This window comes from Arachis hypogaea, chromosome 11, assembly GCF_003086295.3.
Source record: "Arachis hypogaea cultivar Tifrunner chromosome 11, arahy.Tifrunner.gnm2.J5K5, whole genome shotgun sequence".
NCBI classification, from domain to species: domain Eukaryota; kingdom Viridiplantae; phylum Streptophyta; class Magnoliopsida; order Fabales; family Fabaceae; genus Arachis; species Arachis hypogaea.
Genome location: NC_092046.1, coordinates 10687121 through 10703709, shown reverse-complemented (window position 1 = coordinate 10703709; position 16589 = coordinate 10687121). Strand labels below are relative to the sequence as shown.

General features: G+C 34.5%; 3 protein-coding genes across 3 annotated transcripts; all 3 read right to left on the bottom strand.

The window, feature by feature from the left end:
* Window positions 1–724: 724 nt before the first annotated feature.
* Window positions 725–1813, bottom strand: LOC140176490 (uncharacterized). The gene is made up of 2 exons (XM_072208031.1): window positions 1173–1813; window positions 725–1086 (listed from the first exon to the last, which is right to left on the bottom strand). The coding sequence occupies exons 1-2, from the start codon at window positions 1491–1493 to the stop codon at window positions 970–972; spliced, it is 438 nt and encodes a 145-aa protein (XP_072064132.1). The 5' UTR covers window positions 1494–1813; the 3' UTR covers window positions 725–969.
* Window positions 1814–4623: 2810 nt separating this feature from the next.
* Window positions 4624–10904, bottom strand: LOC112720223 (putative BPI/LBP family protein At1g04970). The gene is made up of 6 exons (XM_025771085.3): window positions 10220–10904; window positions 9306–9445; window positions 8490–8841; window positions 7193–7441; window positions 6308–6433; window positions 4624–5177 (listed from the first exon to the last, which is right to left on the bottom strand). The coding sequence occupies exons 1-6, from the start codon at window positions 10625–10627 to the stop codon at window positions 4974–4976; spliced, it is 1479 nt and encodes a 492-aa protein (XP_025626870.1). The 5' UTR covers window positions 10628–10904; the 3' UTR covers window positions 4624–4973.
* Window positions 10905–12629: 1725 nt separating this feature from the next.
* LOC112720224 (cell division protein FtsZ homolog 1, chloroplastic) lies at window positions 12630–15616 on the bottom strand. The gene is made up of 6 exons (XM_025771086.3): window positions 15177–15616; window positions 14622–14721; window positions 14277–14506; window positions 13553–13720; window positions 13124–13357; window positions 12630–13009 (listed from the first exon to the last, which is right to left on the bottom strand). The coding sequence occupies exons 1-6, from the start codon at window positions 15435–15437 to the stop codon at window positions 12740–12742; spliced, it is 1263 nt and encodes a 420-aa protein (XP_025626871.1). The 5' UTR covers window positions 15438–15616; the 3' UTR covers window positions 12630–12739.
* Window positions 15617–16589: the final 973 nt, after the last annotated feature.

Genomic DNA, 16589 nt, shown 5'->3' with positions numbered 1-16589 from the left:
TTTTCAAGATTGATAACATATGCCGGCGGGGAACCTCTTCAGAAAGGGGAGAGGGAGAAGGAAATTAAATCACCATATGTTAAAATATCAGGCCAAAAAACAAGGTATAAATTTGTGAGTCTGAACATTAAACTTTTGTAAATGAGATTTGTAATTTATTTTCTTCGTTTTCAGCTATGACTGCGCTGTGTACGTTATGAAGTGGATGGAGATAATTGAGCCGGAAAACATCAAAAAGGGGAAGTATCAATGGGATAATTGGCCACAGGTAACTGTCTTTAAAACCATATAACTCTGTATTACTTTACTGAATTAATATTGCTGTTTAAACAGAATATACTTTTTTATTGTAGGAGGAGGTGGACCACTGTAGAGTGGAGTACACATCCCGGATACTATTCAGTGAGATGAATACACAGAGAGATCAGGCAATTAGAGAGAGTAGTGCTATAAGGCTGTCGAAGCCATCCTCTATATTATTAAGTCCATTTTGTCAGATTAATTCTGCTGATATAGAAACTGGGTAGTTTGTAAATTGAACAAATGATGTAAATATTTGCCATTTATCAACAACTTCTATTCCATGTATATTTTTTCCCATAGTTAAACTATCTGTGCTGGTAAACTGTCTGTGATGTATTCAAAAGCTATATTACAGGTGGTAAAATATGAAGGAAAAAATCAAGGCATATATAAACACAAATTATAAACTGCTACACCCAACGCAAGTCTAATAATACACCCAAGGTTGTATAAAATATACACCCAAACTGTCTGCGCTGTATTCAAAATGTATGAATTACATGTACTAAAATATGAAGAAAAACATCAAATCAAATATAAACCCATAACCTGAGAATTTTTACAGCTTTTGTTTTATATATATCTATATATGTGTCTATATCTAAATTGTGAATTAACGAAAATACACCCAAAATAACGGTGCTTTTACACCCATATTCTGTAAAACTATACACCCAACGAGTTATCCCCTGCTGCTGGTACCCTGAACTGATAACTCATAACGTGTCCTTGATATTGGCTGCAATTTGAATGCGCCGCTGATGCAGCATCAAACAGGTTTATCTGAAATATAACACACACACATTACCTAAACTATTAACGAGAAAAATAAACTCAATCGCCACAAATTTAAAGAACATTACTTTTACCTCGCTTAAAACTTTCGTCTTCTTCTTCTTTGTGGCATTTGCGATCTGTTTCTCCAGCTTTGAACCTAGCCTGTTTTTTGGACGTCCTCTTGTTCGAATCCTTGGCGGGCTTTGAAGCTCGTTAACGGATTCCAAGTTGGCGTCTTCGTGGGATAAAGAAGATGTCCCCTTCCTTTTGGCTTTTAATGCTTCCATCTCGGCCATGACGTTATCGTACGCACGGTGCAGAATTGCAGTCAGCTCCTCCGATTCGGAGGCAAATTCGCATATATTTTGCGAACGAAAAACCAATTGGTCGAACCTCTTGCTTCTTGGCTCCATTAGTGGCTCGTCGTGGCTGCTCTTGATGTGTGTGTGTCGCCTCTTTACCTTCTTGCTCCATCGTTCCAGTATGTATCTCGGTGACACTTGGCTTACTTGTTCGAAGCTTAACACGCTTAGTGCGTGACGGCACAGTATCCCTCTCGACTCGAATAATAAGCAATGGCATTTTACCTCGGCTGCAACCGAGTCGTAAGTAACCACGAACTTGTTGAATATTGAGCTGGAAACTTGTTCTCCGACTTCGTATACTGAATAGCCTAGAGCGGAATTCTTTAGTCTGGTGATGCAATTCGCCTTTCCTCTGAATTGCGCTTGGACTTCCCTAAACTTTGCGTGAGTGTACGCATCTTGAAACTGAGCTTCAATGCAAGATTTCGTTGCACACGGTATGACCGTATGAAAATCTGCAGCATCTGATTCTCTCTCTGCTTGCTCCCTGCTTCCGAGGCAATTATCGTATTGTTTGACAAACTGAATAAGCGAGCTGTTCCGGGTGATATACTTGTTAAAAAATGAATGCATGCTCTCGCTCCTTTGTGTGCTTCTCATCCCTGCCCAGAAATGGTGATCCAGATAGATAGGAACCCATATGTGACGGTCTTCGTACAGATCTGCATAATACACCCAAAGACAGTCTATAAATACACCCGAAAAAACATGCAATTTACACCTCTGATGCAGATTTTAAAAAGACATTACCTGAAAGCCACTTGTTGTCCCCAAGACCAAAATTCAGCAGAAAATCGTTCCAATTCCTATCGAATGAGTCTTTGCTGTGAGAGTTCCAAACAACTTGGCTCATTTCTTGTTCGATATTGGCATGTCCCTTGTACCCGTTTAATTTGTTTGGAATCTTCTTCATGATGTGCCAAATGCACCAGCGGTGAACTGTTGTTGGCATACAGGCCTCTAAAGCCCTTTTCATGGATGCGCACTGATCGGTGAGAAACCCTTTCGGAGCGTTTCCTCCCATGCAACGAAGCCAGCTTTGAAATAACCATTTGAATGATTCAATTTCTTCGTTCTTCATCAAAGAGCATCCGATAAGTGTTGATTGACCGTGGTGATTCACCCCGACAAAAGAACCACAGACCAAATTATACCTGAAACAAATTACCATGGTCCAGAATGCAAAATCATTAGCTACACCCTAACAAATGCTTCGCATACACCCAATGAAACAGCCAATATACACCTCTACTGCGGATTCGTAAAAATAAATTAATTGGGCATCATAAACAGGGACAGTTTGTTACCTGTTTGTATTGTAGGTGGTGTCGAATGAAATGACGTCTCCGAAATACTCAAAGGCGGCTCTGCTTCTTGCATCGGCCCAAAAAGCCAGCTTAATCGATTGATCCTCTTCGAGTTGGAGCTCAAAAAAGAAATTTGGATTCTTCTCTTTCATTCTTAAGAAATATTTCCCGAATTCCTTTGCATCTTCTTGTTCGGAAACATTCCGCACTTCCCTGGTAATGTAATTCCTCACGTCCTTTTCGATAAAATTTAACTCGCGGTGACCCCCGGCAGCCGCAACAAATGATTGGTAGGTTTTGCTTGGTCTGATACCGGCCTCCTCGTTATTCTCTATCGTACGACGAATGGACATGCTTAGTTCCCTGTGCTGTTTGAGCATCTCTGCTTTGCTTGGACAGCAGGGGTGTGAATGATCCAGCACAACCTTTGAAATGATCCAAGCACCGACATCCTTCAATGTGTGTATATAAATTCTTGCAGGACAGTTTAGACCGGCTGTCGGATTGGTCTTCTCGGTCGGAGATATTTTAGATTTCCATTTTCCCTCTCTGCTACATGTAATCAGTTGGTTCTTAATCTCGTTTCCCTTCCTATTTGTGCACCGAACTCTTGTAGAGAAACCTGCAGCCTTGGCGTAGTTCCTGTAAAATTTTCCAGCATCTTCAAGGGTGGTAAAGGTCATTCCGACCTTTGGAACAAGCTCGTCATCAACAACTGAGAGAGGCTGCAAAATACACCGTGTCAGAACTGTAAATACACCCATAGATATGATTCAAATACACCCAATCATGTCTAATACGATACACCCTAACCGCAACAACTCAACTACAGAATGACTTTTAAAGCCATAAACTGTAAATACACAGCATGCAGATATAATACAGTTCTAAAAACACACCTAATCATGTCTGTTATAATACAGCTGAACAACAACAAGTAAATTAAAATAACAAAAAACCAGTAAAGTGTAGATACACCCACACTTCTAGCTAAAATACACCCAAACAAGAATTGATCTACACCCGAGCGTCTGCTACAAATTCCAGGTAATTAATCACAACTAATACATTGAATCGACAGATTCAGGTAAACGTGTTACTTTCACAGTAATGTTCAGCAATTTTTCAACTACACAATGCTATACAAATTACTGAAAGAAATTTCATACTAATCCTATGTAAATCAAACCTCAGGGACTTCGTTAGATTCTGACTCATAATCCACTTCGCCTGCATTCAGATGACAATCTGAGGTTGAATGATCCATTATCTTCAAAACGAGATCAAACTTTGATTTCGAAAAACAACAAATCAAAAATAGAAAACGAAGATCGAGTTGCAGAGAGAGACAAAGGTAACCTAAACGAAGAAGATGCTAGTGAGAAAAGGAGAAGAAAAGAACAATGGAGAAGAAGGAGGGTAAACGCGGGAGAAGAAGAAGAACGAAATCTCAAAATAACGAAAACGAAAAGGGAAAGAAATATTTTAAATCTGGTAGTTAGATATACGCGCGATGTTATATAGCGCGTGTAATCAACGTACCTGAAGCAGCGCGTATTTTGATCTTATTGTTTAATGAACTTGTATGCAGAGCTTTTCCGTAAATTTATATACTTTCTCTAACTATAAACCTCTTGTTTTATGGATGTTTTAATGTTATGTCATAAACTACATCTTTGAGTATCGTAAACTATTTGACTCAGATACAATAATGTTAAGGAGAAAAAAAAACAGTTAGAACTTCTTATTTAACATTTATTCATTGTTACAGCAATTAATGAATATTAAATAAAGCAAATTTTAACTGATTTTGGCTAAACCTTTTAGTTACCAAACATTTTCGAATAATTATATATCAAAGTGGCGACTTCTTTTTGAACAAATAATCTTAATTAATGAATGTATGGTGTACAAAAGGCGACATAAGAAGTGTATACCATTACTCTAATGCTTATATACAGAGCTTACAAATGCATCAAACTTATGCATATGTTCTATTATTTACATTCATTTAGAAAAATAGTTCATACCCTTTCCACAAGAACAAAACAGAGAAACCATTTGTGTTTTGATATATGAATTTTATGTGGGTATGGCACTGATCAGTCCACCAACCGTGTGGGGGCGATTTGAATTCGCATCCTGATAGAATTGGTTCCGAGATGTTGTTACATGCTACAACCTTCATAGCCTCGTACAAATTTCTTCTTATGCTGTAGTTTTATGATACATAAGCTGAATGCTGAGTGAGATAGTAGTCTTCTAAGTAAGAAACATCAGTACACACTGCAATCCATGGAGGAAGGTACAAGATATTTGCATTCTGAAAGGCAAAACCATCAATGGTTGGCAGTGCTAATCCTTTCTTCAGTTCCAAGTTAAGGTACGGTATGACAACGGTTTTCAGAGCCGTTGATATTAATGACTGCAAACATTGACAAAAGATGAAGTGTTAAAAGAAAAATATTCACGAATGCGTGGATACATGCAAAGATTGTGATTTAAAAATCATATCGTTGAGAATAGAAATTAGAGTCATCTTTCTAAAACATATGAGATTATGTTAATATGCACTTTCACATTAGTTCCCGAAAGATTATGACGTTGACAATTTAGTCCATAAAAGAAAGAAATTTGTGGTCTCTCAAGGATGAACAATAATTGACAAATATCCCAAAATCTAAGCAGTAGATGGGGCATTTTGTAAAATATTCATATTTGGAAGCCAAAAGTGTATTTCTTTTTCTTGAGAGCTAAACTGTCATTGTCACAAACTTTTGGGGGTTAAATCAGCAGTTTACTCTATAAAATAACAAACCAAAAGAAAAATAAAATGAAATAATAAGAGCATAAAGCCATAAACTATGCTGAAATGTCCTTACAATGATTGTTTTAACTTTTAACTAGCAGAGAGGATATACTAGAGAGTAATATCCCAAATCAGTCTATAAAGAAGAATTTTATGGGTTAACAAATTTTAATCACTTAATCAGTCCCTAACATTTTATTTTGTTAGACATATTAATCCTCAATCAAATTTTGGTAAAAGGATACGCAAATCAGTTCCTGTTATTATTTAATAAAGACGTAACAGTTTTTAAAAATTTTTAAAATTTTCATATCAATTCTTCTATATAGACGAACAATCTGATATGGGGACTGATTTGTCTAACAAAATAAAAGTTTGGAGATTGATTTGGTAATTAAAATTTGTTGAAGACTAAAGTATCTGACTAAAAATTTTTTAAGGACTAATTTGAGATAGAGAAAGTCTAGGGGCCAGCAATTTTTGTGTTTTGTGGTCAGCACTTAACCATCAAAAGAAAAGTGAGTGATCTCCCACTATTGGATGTAATCTCACACCATTAAAAACATTATTGATGGCTAATTGATGGTTACAAAACATAAAAGTTGCTGGCCCCCTAGCACTCCTCGTCGTAGAACAAAGTAAATAACTAAAACAGAAAAACTAACTAAAAATCAAAGTATTTGGTTCAGCTTCTAAATAATAAATAGCTGAAATCTTACCCAATGATTACATCTATTTTCATTTACCTGAATCAGACTTATGTGCAATTTTCCTATTTTGCTCCATTTCAGGTATGCAGAAAACTCTTCCAATTTGAGCCTACCATTGATTTTGTTTCGTATAATGTCCACAGAACACGAAGCACTAATATCCTGCGGCATAACCAAGAATAATTGCATGTGTTAGAATAATGATCATGGCGACCAGTCATATCTGATCAATAGGATCCAAGCATGCAAAGAGCAAGATATATCTTAACTTCAAAATAGGTTTAGATAATAATCTAGAAATCCTTATGTTTCACTGAAATTTCAATTAGGTCTTTATACCTTTGAAGTTTATGAATCACTATAAACAGTCACTTAGAGATTTTGGAGCACTAAATTAACTTCACAGATTAAAAGAAGTTTAAAAATTAAATTCCCTATATTTTGTACAAAAAATGTTTATTCAAGTTCCTACAGTTTCAACATTTCTAATTAAGTCCTATTCCATAGATCCCTTCGATTTGAAAATTTTGTGAGCAAATACATGTATGGCTGCTTTATGCACAAAATTTCAACAAAAGAAAAGGCGATTTATCGTTTAGTATAGGGTTTTGATCACAAATTTTTTAACAGTTCAAATATGTTTGTGCACTATAAGAACTAAATTAGAAATGTTCAAAGTTCAAACTATAAGAATAAGAGTGAAAATTTTGATATAAGGAATTCATTGCAAACTTCAAAACCACTTGAAAATTAAGCAAAATTATAGGGATTTTGGATCATACGTCGATAAGAACAAAATGTGGCTATTGCAATGACAATATTAAGATGAAATTGTGAAAAGTCTGAATTTCAGATAGCTTAATCAGAAAGTTGAAAAGAATGCTTCAAGAATACTATGTGCACTTTTTCCATCAAACTTACCACTGAGATGCAGGCAACAGGTATGACTTCACCAGCTTCAAGAACATCAATCGTTATGTCTACTAAAACAGACGCACGAATATCTTGGTTATCCACTAGTATCACTGGGGGAGAAGATGCAGATATATTAAGCTGCATGTCGTCATTCGGATACTTTTTGTATAGTTGAGGAACTATGAATCTCCATTCAGCAGTGTTCAAAATGGCTTGATTAGGTAGTTCATCAATAATCATTTGCATACTACCTTCCTGAAACCAAAAGAAAGAAGAAGGGCAATTATCAGCCTTCAAAACAATATAAAGAATCAAAACACATTTCATATTATAGAGAAAGAGAAAAAGCTTTTATTTTGTATCATTTAGTTTGTGAAAAATGCTATTTAGACACCAAAAATCAACCACCATATATTTGTGTACAAATACATTTAGTTTTCAATGTATATTTAACTATTTTGTATTTCAATATATATTTTATACAGATGACTAGTTTTTTATGTACATGTAGCATGGTTGTTATTTTATACTAGCAATTACATTTAAAATGTAAAAAACTAGAAGACATCAGTGATTCGCAAAAACAGTGTTAAATCATGAATGGTATAGAGTATAATCTTTCTCTTGCTCTAAGAGCATCTAAGAATTTCTCTGCTCTATAATACAATGTAAAAGAAATTATATAGCTAACTCCACCATATTAATGGTCGTTTTGATTTTTTTCGCACGCTTATGAATTAGTGAATTGGAATACTGTTTGCATCCAAATATATAGATTTATGAATGCATCAAGAAATTCAAAACAACCATCAACATTGAATGAACGGAGTTCAATGTTTCTTGGCCAACAAAAATTCTTGCAAGTGCCAAATGTCAAAGTTAATTGAAGGATCTTGTGAGCAATCTAAGTTCTTTTCAGCTCAGATAATAATCCTGCTGTTCCAAATCCAGTGATAATTAAAAATTATCAGAGCACCTAACCGAAGGTTTCTAATGCAAACTTGGAAAGAGAACCCTTTATTTCACCAACTAAATTTATATATATTTTTGGGATTCATGTAAAGTCAGACACACAATCTCTATCTTCTGCAGTCTCCAATGTCTGATTTGTCATGGCTTTAACAGAAACTGGCTTATTTATATTGACCAATCTTAGCTTTAGATCATATGTAACAGGTTATATTAATAATAAGATAACATAAATCATACATACAAAGAAACCAAATTGAAAAATAAATAAAAAAGAAAAGAAGTGTGATTGGACTAAAGCCTATAAATAAAAAAAGTCAAGATTTGAACTTACCCTGAAGTAAACTAGAGAAGCAGATCTGAACACATTTTCATGGATTGAAACCTTTATCATCTTTGGTAAACCACCACATGCAGAAGAAACCTGTAATCTTTTTCGGTAACGTTGAGGTACTAAAAAGACATTTCTCTCTGTGAATAAGCCGTTAATCGCAATCGCAATTGAAGTACTACTCAGGACAGGATTGCCAACGAAAGAAACATTTAGCTCCGCAAAGTTGTCCACAGAGATTTGCTTTGGAAGAGACTGCAATAAAGTGTCAAGCTTCCCTATGCCTTCACTTACTTTATCTGAAATGCCATCTTCAACTGCAGATGCTATGTTCCCTTGAAAAGCATCCACTAAGCTGAAACAAACACATAAAGAGGTTAATGACATAAATCTTCCTAAATGTATATGCGCGCATAATGTGAAGAAATTCTTGCATGCGCCTAGAGGTTGGAGCACATTTAACGCATGTTCCAGGAACATTCATAACCATTCATTCTTGATTTTTTATATATATATAAAATTTACATTATACATTAAAATGTATTGTTGTGAATAATCTTGAAACACGGATAAAATGTGCTACGATCATGCAAGAATTTCTCCCTAACAAAAGCTAGGTTCATAAATATCATGAAAAGAAAATTATGTTAACAGAAAGATAGGGATCATTCACTTTAGATGTCTTTATGTCTCCAAAAACCAATGTAAACACCAAATTGAACAAGTAATTCTATGTTCCAAGAAGCAAAATTAATGCTCTAAGAAAGAACATTTGAATAGTATCCATTATCAAGAGAATGGCTTAAGAAGATTGCTTACACTTGGTACAGCCAAGATGCTCCACCTTCCAACTTTATAGACAAATCTCCAACATAACATCCATAATCTAAGAGAATCAACTTAAGAGTTCCTTCTTCATTCCTTAAATCTACTGTAAGCCCCACTTGCATACCTTTAACCTTCCAAATATAGCACAACACAACTTAGTGTGAGTGAGCTAAAATTCTCACAGGTTTTTCACTGTCAAATATTGACACAAAATAACAAAAACACACTAATGTTATTGTTCACCTGACTAGGAAATGAATTCAGGAATTTCATTTATGCAGTGCACATACATCAAAATAATTTGTAACAAGTCCCATGAACTAGACAGCTATGGTGTAAAATCCCATTCTAAGACTAAAAAAATTCCATTCTAACCTTCTTTATAGATACCCCAACACAACCAATTCTAACCAAGTTTTAATCAAAATAATCAACTTAAGGTACACAGTTGTTATTTGTTTCAAGGACAAACCTTTTGAAACCAAGCATAATAAAACCGAGTGAACCACAATTCACAGAAGTTGTGTTTGGCAAGTGTCTTGTAATGAAAAAGAAGGAAAAAGATCCTTTAAACTGATGAGATTGGTAAAGTAATAAAGTGAGAGGTTAATTGCAATTGAATTTGTAACTTCTATCATGAGCCCACTATATGGGACTAAAACTAGAGACATGAATACAAAAACTACCCTGTCTCAAAACACAGTTTCTGTCTCATTCTGTCTTTGTATTTGTCTCAAAACAACTCTCCTTTAAACAGGTTTACATCCTTCAACGTTTTGATATTTTTTATCTCGAGACAGTTACTAAAGAGAGCCTAAACAACCCAATTGCAACAATAGAAAAGAACATAAAAGCATGGTACAAACAATAAACTATAAACATATGTAACATTTCTAGCATCATACCTTCACAGTTGCATTTCCACTATCCGAAATCCCAATTGGGATTAACCAACTGCTACATGAATACCTCCACTTCATAGCCAAATCCGCAGTGGCACCAGAAACAACTAGAAAGATTCCACTCTCTCCACTCACAACAGAAGATGAATTTACTTGAATATCCTTGATCGTGATCTCAGAAAGAATCACTTTAGCATTTCCAATGAAAGGGACTTGAACAGATTTCTCAATCTCTGGCAGCTGAAGCTGAACAATGGAGGCAATACCTTGTTCTATTAGTATATCCTTTGCAAAATCAAGACCCTTGTCAGATATAACTCCAGAGATGAAACCCTCTTTAGTTTGTTGAACATAAGAACTTGTTGGAACAAATAGAAGGGATACAAGCACCAAAAGAATAAAGGGTGCCATGAATTTTTCTCCTGAGTGTGTCTTTTAACACATTGAACTTCGAAACAGAAGCAGCTGCTTATTACAAAGTGTGTAAAAGAATGGATTTTGTGATGTTTATGCAGTTAAAGATGAAAAATTTGAGACCCCCATGTGGTGAAAAATTGGTTATATCTGTTATTGGCGGTGAGTTAGTGAAAGGAAAGAGGGAAAATGATGAAGAAGTAGGAGGCAACGTTTTTCATCATTGACCAAATTGAAATACGCAACTTGTGTGGTTCAAAAGTATATTCCTCACATTGAAAACGCATCGTTTATCTCAAGATTCATATTCCACTCATTTCCGTTAGTATCCTTCCCTTGAAAGATTATTTTATTAAACTACCAAAATGCATCCGAATTATTTTTTGTCCCAGTAAAAATAGTTTTGAATTTTGTTATTCTTAAACTACATAAAAACATAATAAAAATACTCTATAACATTTCGTTATTAAAACAAGTCTCTGATTATAATTAAATATTTTCGTCATATTTTTAAATAATTTAAAATTATTTTTATCGATAATAAAATTTAAAAATATTTTTGTCTATATCAAGATAATTCGGATGATTATTTTGGTTTGCCCACTATTTTATCTTGAGCATTATTAATTATATGGAAGAATGGGGATAAGTAAATTAATAAAAAGTGAATTTGATATCATTTTTACATAAAGAAAAGAAGAAAGGAAAAGTAAAAAAAATTATGTCTCATGAAATTTTCTGTAAAAATAACTAACGTAAATATAATACTTAAAAAAAATATATAATACTAAAATTTAACTACATTTGCTGACTAAGATTTAAGAGAGTGATTTCAATTCTACAAGTTTGAGTAGACAAGGGAAATAATTTTGTTGAGAATCTAATATCACAAATATAATAATAATAATTCTAATGAGTTAACATTGACACTAATTAATATAATGGAATCCAATTATAGAAAATTCAGATTTTATCTTATTCTAACTCAAATTTTGGATTTATTGATACCCATAAATATAAACATGGCAAAAGTTAAAGATACGAGTAAGTATTAAATTAAATAGTCAACTTGATGTGTTAATATTAGGTGAGACTTGAATTAAAAGTGATTTTTTTTTCTATTTCAAAGAGGATTTAGAAGTGAAAACTAAAATAAGATAGTACCTGATGGTTCATGTTATTAAATGGAATAGAAGAAGATTAATAAAATATCGGTGATGTTACAGGAATAAGCATTTTTTATAACAAAATTTAGCCAAGTTAGTACAAGTTCGATAAAAAAAAATTACGACGAAAGAAATTTTTTGTTTTCGTACTTCTTCAACACAAAAATTATTACAGAACACATAAATTTTTATACACAGTACAGAAAATTCTGCACATATCACAAACTGATAGATATAGCATAAAAAATTTTGTATATAATACAAAAATTTATTAATATAGCACATAAATTTTTTATGTAATATAGAAGAAGAAGGAGGAGTGGCGATGGCAGCAACGACAATGGTAGCGGCACATGTTCGAAGAAAAAACGCACTATGACTTAGTTGAAGATTTGGTGTAAGAAAACACTAATTTTATTGATAAATAAATGAACAAACAAGTGAACGAAAATTTAATATATGAAAACTGAAAAGCGACGACATTGAGAGAAAAAAAGCAAGGGAGAGGCGTGAGAAAGAGGAGACAGGAGAGGGATTATGAAATGTTTGTGTGTCTTAGTATATCGTCGTTATTATATCTCTTTTAGGTGATTATGAAACCTTTCTTATTTGATTATTTCTGATTGGTCGGTCCCAGTCTTAGCTCCCTGGAAAAGGTACTTATAAACATGTTCGTTTTGGTAGAGAATATATGAAGCTCCCTTATCAACTTATAACTACATGCATTCTTCTAACAAAAAAATGTTGAGTGAACAATGGCGCTATACATGCAAACTATGTCCGCAGGAACAAAAGAATAAAAAAACAAAAAACCAAAAAAAAAAAAAAAAGGAAAAAGAAAAAGTGTTCGTTATAATCACTCCATATTCGAGGGCTATCAATTAAGCTTCAAGATCCAGCTGAACCATACTGAATAAAAAGAAGGGTTAATATAACTAAGCAACTAGAAGAAGAGCTTTCGTAGGGATGCTCTAGATGCAACGTTTGACGGTGTGTTTGAGGACTTAAGGGCAGGGGACGCTGCCTTGCTTTCTTGTCCCTCAGGTACTCTGTCAAGCAGCTTTGCCGCCCTTGGATCCGTTAGTAATGTCTTTTGAAAGGACTGTGAGAAGCCAGTGGCAATGATGGTCACATGAATCTCCCCGTTGTAGCGATCATCGACAACAGCGCCAAATATGATATTGGCAGACGGATCAGCTAAACTTGTCACCACCTATAAATATTAAAAAATGTTTTAAGACATGTGCGCAACAATTTCACAGGATAAAAGAACAAAAAGAATGATAAAATGCTCATTCAACAACGTGCTGAAAAAATTCTGAATTACCTGAGATACTCTATTCACTTCCTGCAGGGTTATGTCTTTTCCACCAGTAATGTTATACACTACCCCGGTGGCTGATTGAATAGATGATCCGATTAAGGGTGCCAAAGTGGCCTGTTCCGCGGCTTCTTCTGCACGGTTTTTGCTGGAGGAAACACCTACCCCAAGCATTGCAGTTCCAGAGTCTTTCATCACAGCTTTTACATCAGCAAAATCCACATTTACAAGCCCAGGTATCTATAAAAAGAAATACCAGTACACATTATATTAAAAATGCTAAGGGCTAGGGAGAGAAATCGCTCGAATGGATTGGGAGAAAGAAGGTGGAGAGAGACTCCTTGCAATCTACCAATCTAGTCGGATGACCAACTTCATACTTAACATTCCATTTACAAGATAGGAAATACAAATAACTGTTTATGAACAACTCACTGTGATGATGTCCGATATTCCCTGCACTCCTTGACGTAGAACATCATCTGCAAGACGGAAAGCATCCTGAAGAGGTGTCTGCTCATCAGCAATGTCAAGAAGACGGTCATTTGGAATCACTATAAGTGTATCCACATTTTTCTGCAGCTTTTCAATGGCTTCTAGTGCCTGAAAGGATGACATCAGAATTTTAACACATCTAAGTGTCCTCAGAGAAGCACAATATCTGGGAATATATAAAAACTACAAAACAAGAAATTCATCAAATATATGGCTAGTTGACCACAATTCATCCACAACAAATATGACTATAACTCATGCATTGTTGTCTACTATTGCAAATCAAAATAAAAATGGGGGAAAAAGGAGAAAGAGAAGGGAACTTCAAAGGTTTACGGACGTATTTAAGATATTGGTACTAAATATAACTCCCAGCAATCCCAATTGTCCACTTATAATGACATGGGTTAAGGAAATTATTAGAAATATCTTGATTTTAGATAAATTGAGTGTAGAATGGTATCCTTAATTATCCAATCTTGAAACTTACTCTCCTTCATATAATAAAGTTGTAGAAAATTTATGTGCCTGCACTTTCTAAATGGACAACTATTTATGACCAAATAAAATTTTAACAATGTACAATTATTTGAACACTTAATAGCTTCTACGCAATATAAGCTCAGTAGCCATATTTTGAACTAAGGAAAGAAATGGCACCTGCCTGCAAGGATCTTTTTCGTCCTTCAAAGCTGAAGGGATAGGTAACAACACCTACAGTCAAGTAACCAGCCTCTTTTGATATCCGGGCCACAACCGGGGCAGCACCAGAACCTGTTCCCCCACCCATGCCAGCAGTTACAAAAACTAAATCTGAGCCTTTAAGAGCATTAGCAATGGCTTCTTTTGATTCCTCAGCAGCTTGTTCACCCAAAAGTGGATTCCCACCAGTACCTGCATCTCTATCAAGCAATTCAAATCAGAGTTCAAATTCTCTGAAGAATACATAATATGCCAGTTACAATTGAGCACAGAAGAATCTAATAAGTGTGGAAGGAAAGTGCCTGACCTAATCCGCGTGTAAGAACTTCTCCGATTTTAATAGGGTTCTCAGCTGCAGATTGCAATAGAGCCTGTGCATCCGTATTTATAGCATAAAAGTCTACACCCTGATAGAAAAAAAATTAACAGAATTTAACATTGGCACTCAATTAATAGCAGCAAAACACCAATTATAGCTCATTGAATAATCATACCATCTTTACCATCATTTGGATATGTATCCAAAATTTGTAACCAAAAAAAACATCCACGAATATTTCATTTAAACAATTTAAAAATAAATAACTAAAATGCCACATTAACAGAAATAACAAAATTTGCTTATGGAAATGAATATAAAACAAAACTTTGCAAAAAAATTACTAATTGCACAAGAGAAAGGTTCGGAATTGCACCCAAAGCAAGCCACTAAAATTCCACATGTCAGAAACCTAAGAGGAAAAAGAAGACCCATTCACATATACACCATTCTGAATTTAAGGATTTGATAACAATAACAATATCAACAAACAATTGCAATAAAAGTAAAACTATTGGTAAGAAAAAAATTTAAAAAACTCACGTGTAATCCGCAACCGATCATGCGATTAACGGCATTGTTGCCACCACCACCAACACCAACAACCTTAATCCTGGCGTTGTCAATAGATGCGTAGGAACAGGTGGCGGTCGCGAAACGACGTCGCATGCGTTTGGGGTTCAGAGAAACGCAAGTTCTCTGAGTGAAGGAAGAAGAGTAAGGCAATGCATTGTGATATATGGGATTGACGATGGAATAGGAAGAAGATGAAAGCATATCAGTGGGGTTTGAAATTGGAATCATGGCTATTCTTTTTCTTTCTTCCTTTTTTTTCCCCTAATTTGAGGTTTATGGGGTTTTAGGGTTCTTCGGATATGGAAATGGAAAAAGAGTGGGGGGTTTAGGGTTTTAGGAGAAGTTGAAAATTATTATTTTCATCTTTGTTATCAGGCAAAGAAGTAGAAGCCAACTGAAATTACCTTAATTCCAAAATCCTGTTTAAGAAAAGATTTTATAATTTTATTTTTTCCTTATTTTAGTTTTTTTTTTCAAAAGAAAATTGAGAACAAAATGAAAATAATTAAATTTTACTATTTATTTTTTATTTTTACAACATTTAATTAAATTAGGTATGGCAAAATAATGTTCTCAGATAAATACATAATTTAATTATGATAAACATTGACAAAGATCGAGTAAATGTTTTTTTCGATTCTTAACCATTTATCCGATAGACATTGCACCTCCTAACAATTATAAAATTACAAATCGGTCCTCATTCACTTTTGTATTTGTTCAATCTAATAATTTCTGAGACCGGTTGACAACAAGTCAATGCTGACGTGTCAGGTAACTGAGTCTATGTGACTTTGTCCCTTTGTAATAGGGACAAATTGACCCTGAGCCCTTCAAGTCTTCAATTATGTCCCTCTCCGCTTTACCTGCTCCCTCACTGCCATCGCCTCCCCCCCTCCCTCCGAAACTCTCTCTCCCTCCTCTTCTCCCTCTTCTCCAATGCTTCTCTCAACTCCAAAACCCTAACCCTCAATACTCCCAATTCGCCTTAACTCTTTTCCGGAATCATCATCAAAATCATTACCACCGCAATCATCATCAAAATTACTGTATTCATATCTCCTCATCCTCATCACAATCATTATCGTTATCAATAATATTATCATCAGAATCCAAAACTTCAAAAACCAAAAACATAATCACACTAAAGAAGTATCATGTCCCTTGGAAAAAAAATCCATTTGTTTTTCGAAAAAATTACCAGAAAAATAAAAATAAAAAGTAAAGTTTGAGTATTAAAATAAATGACATGATGTTGTATCGGTAGTAGTAGTGGTGAGTGATGAAGAGAAATGAAAAAGTAAAAAAAAGAAATGCATAGAGAGAGGAAAGGGAGGAGAGAAGGGAGAGAGAGTTTAAGAAAATATAAAATTTTCATTA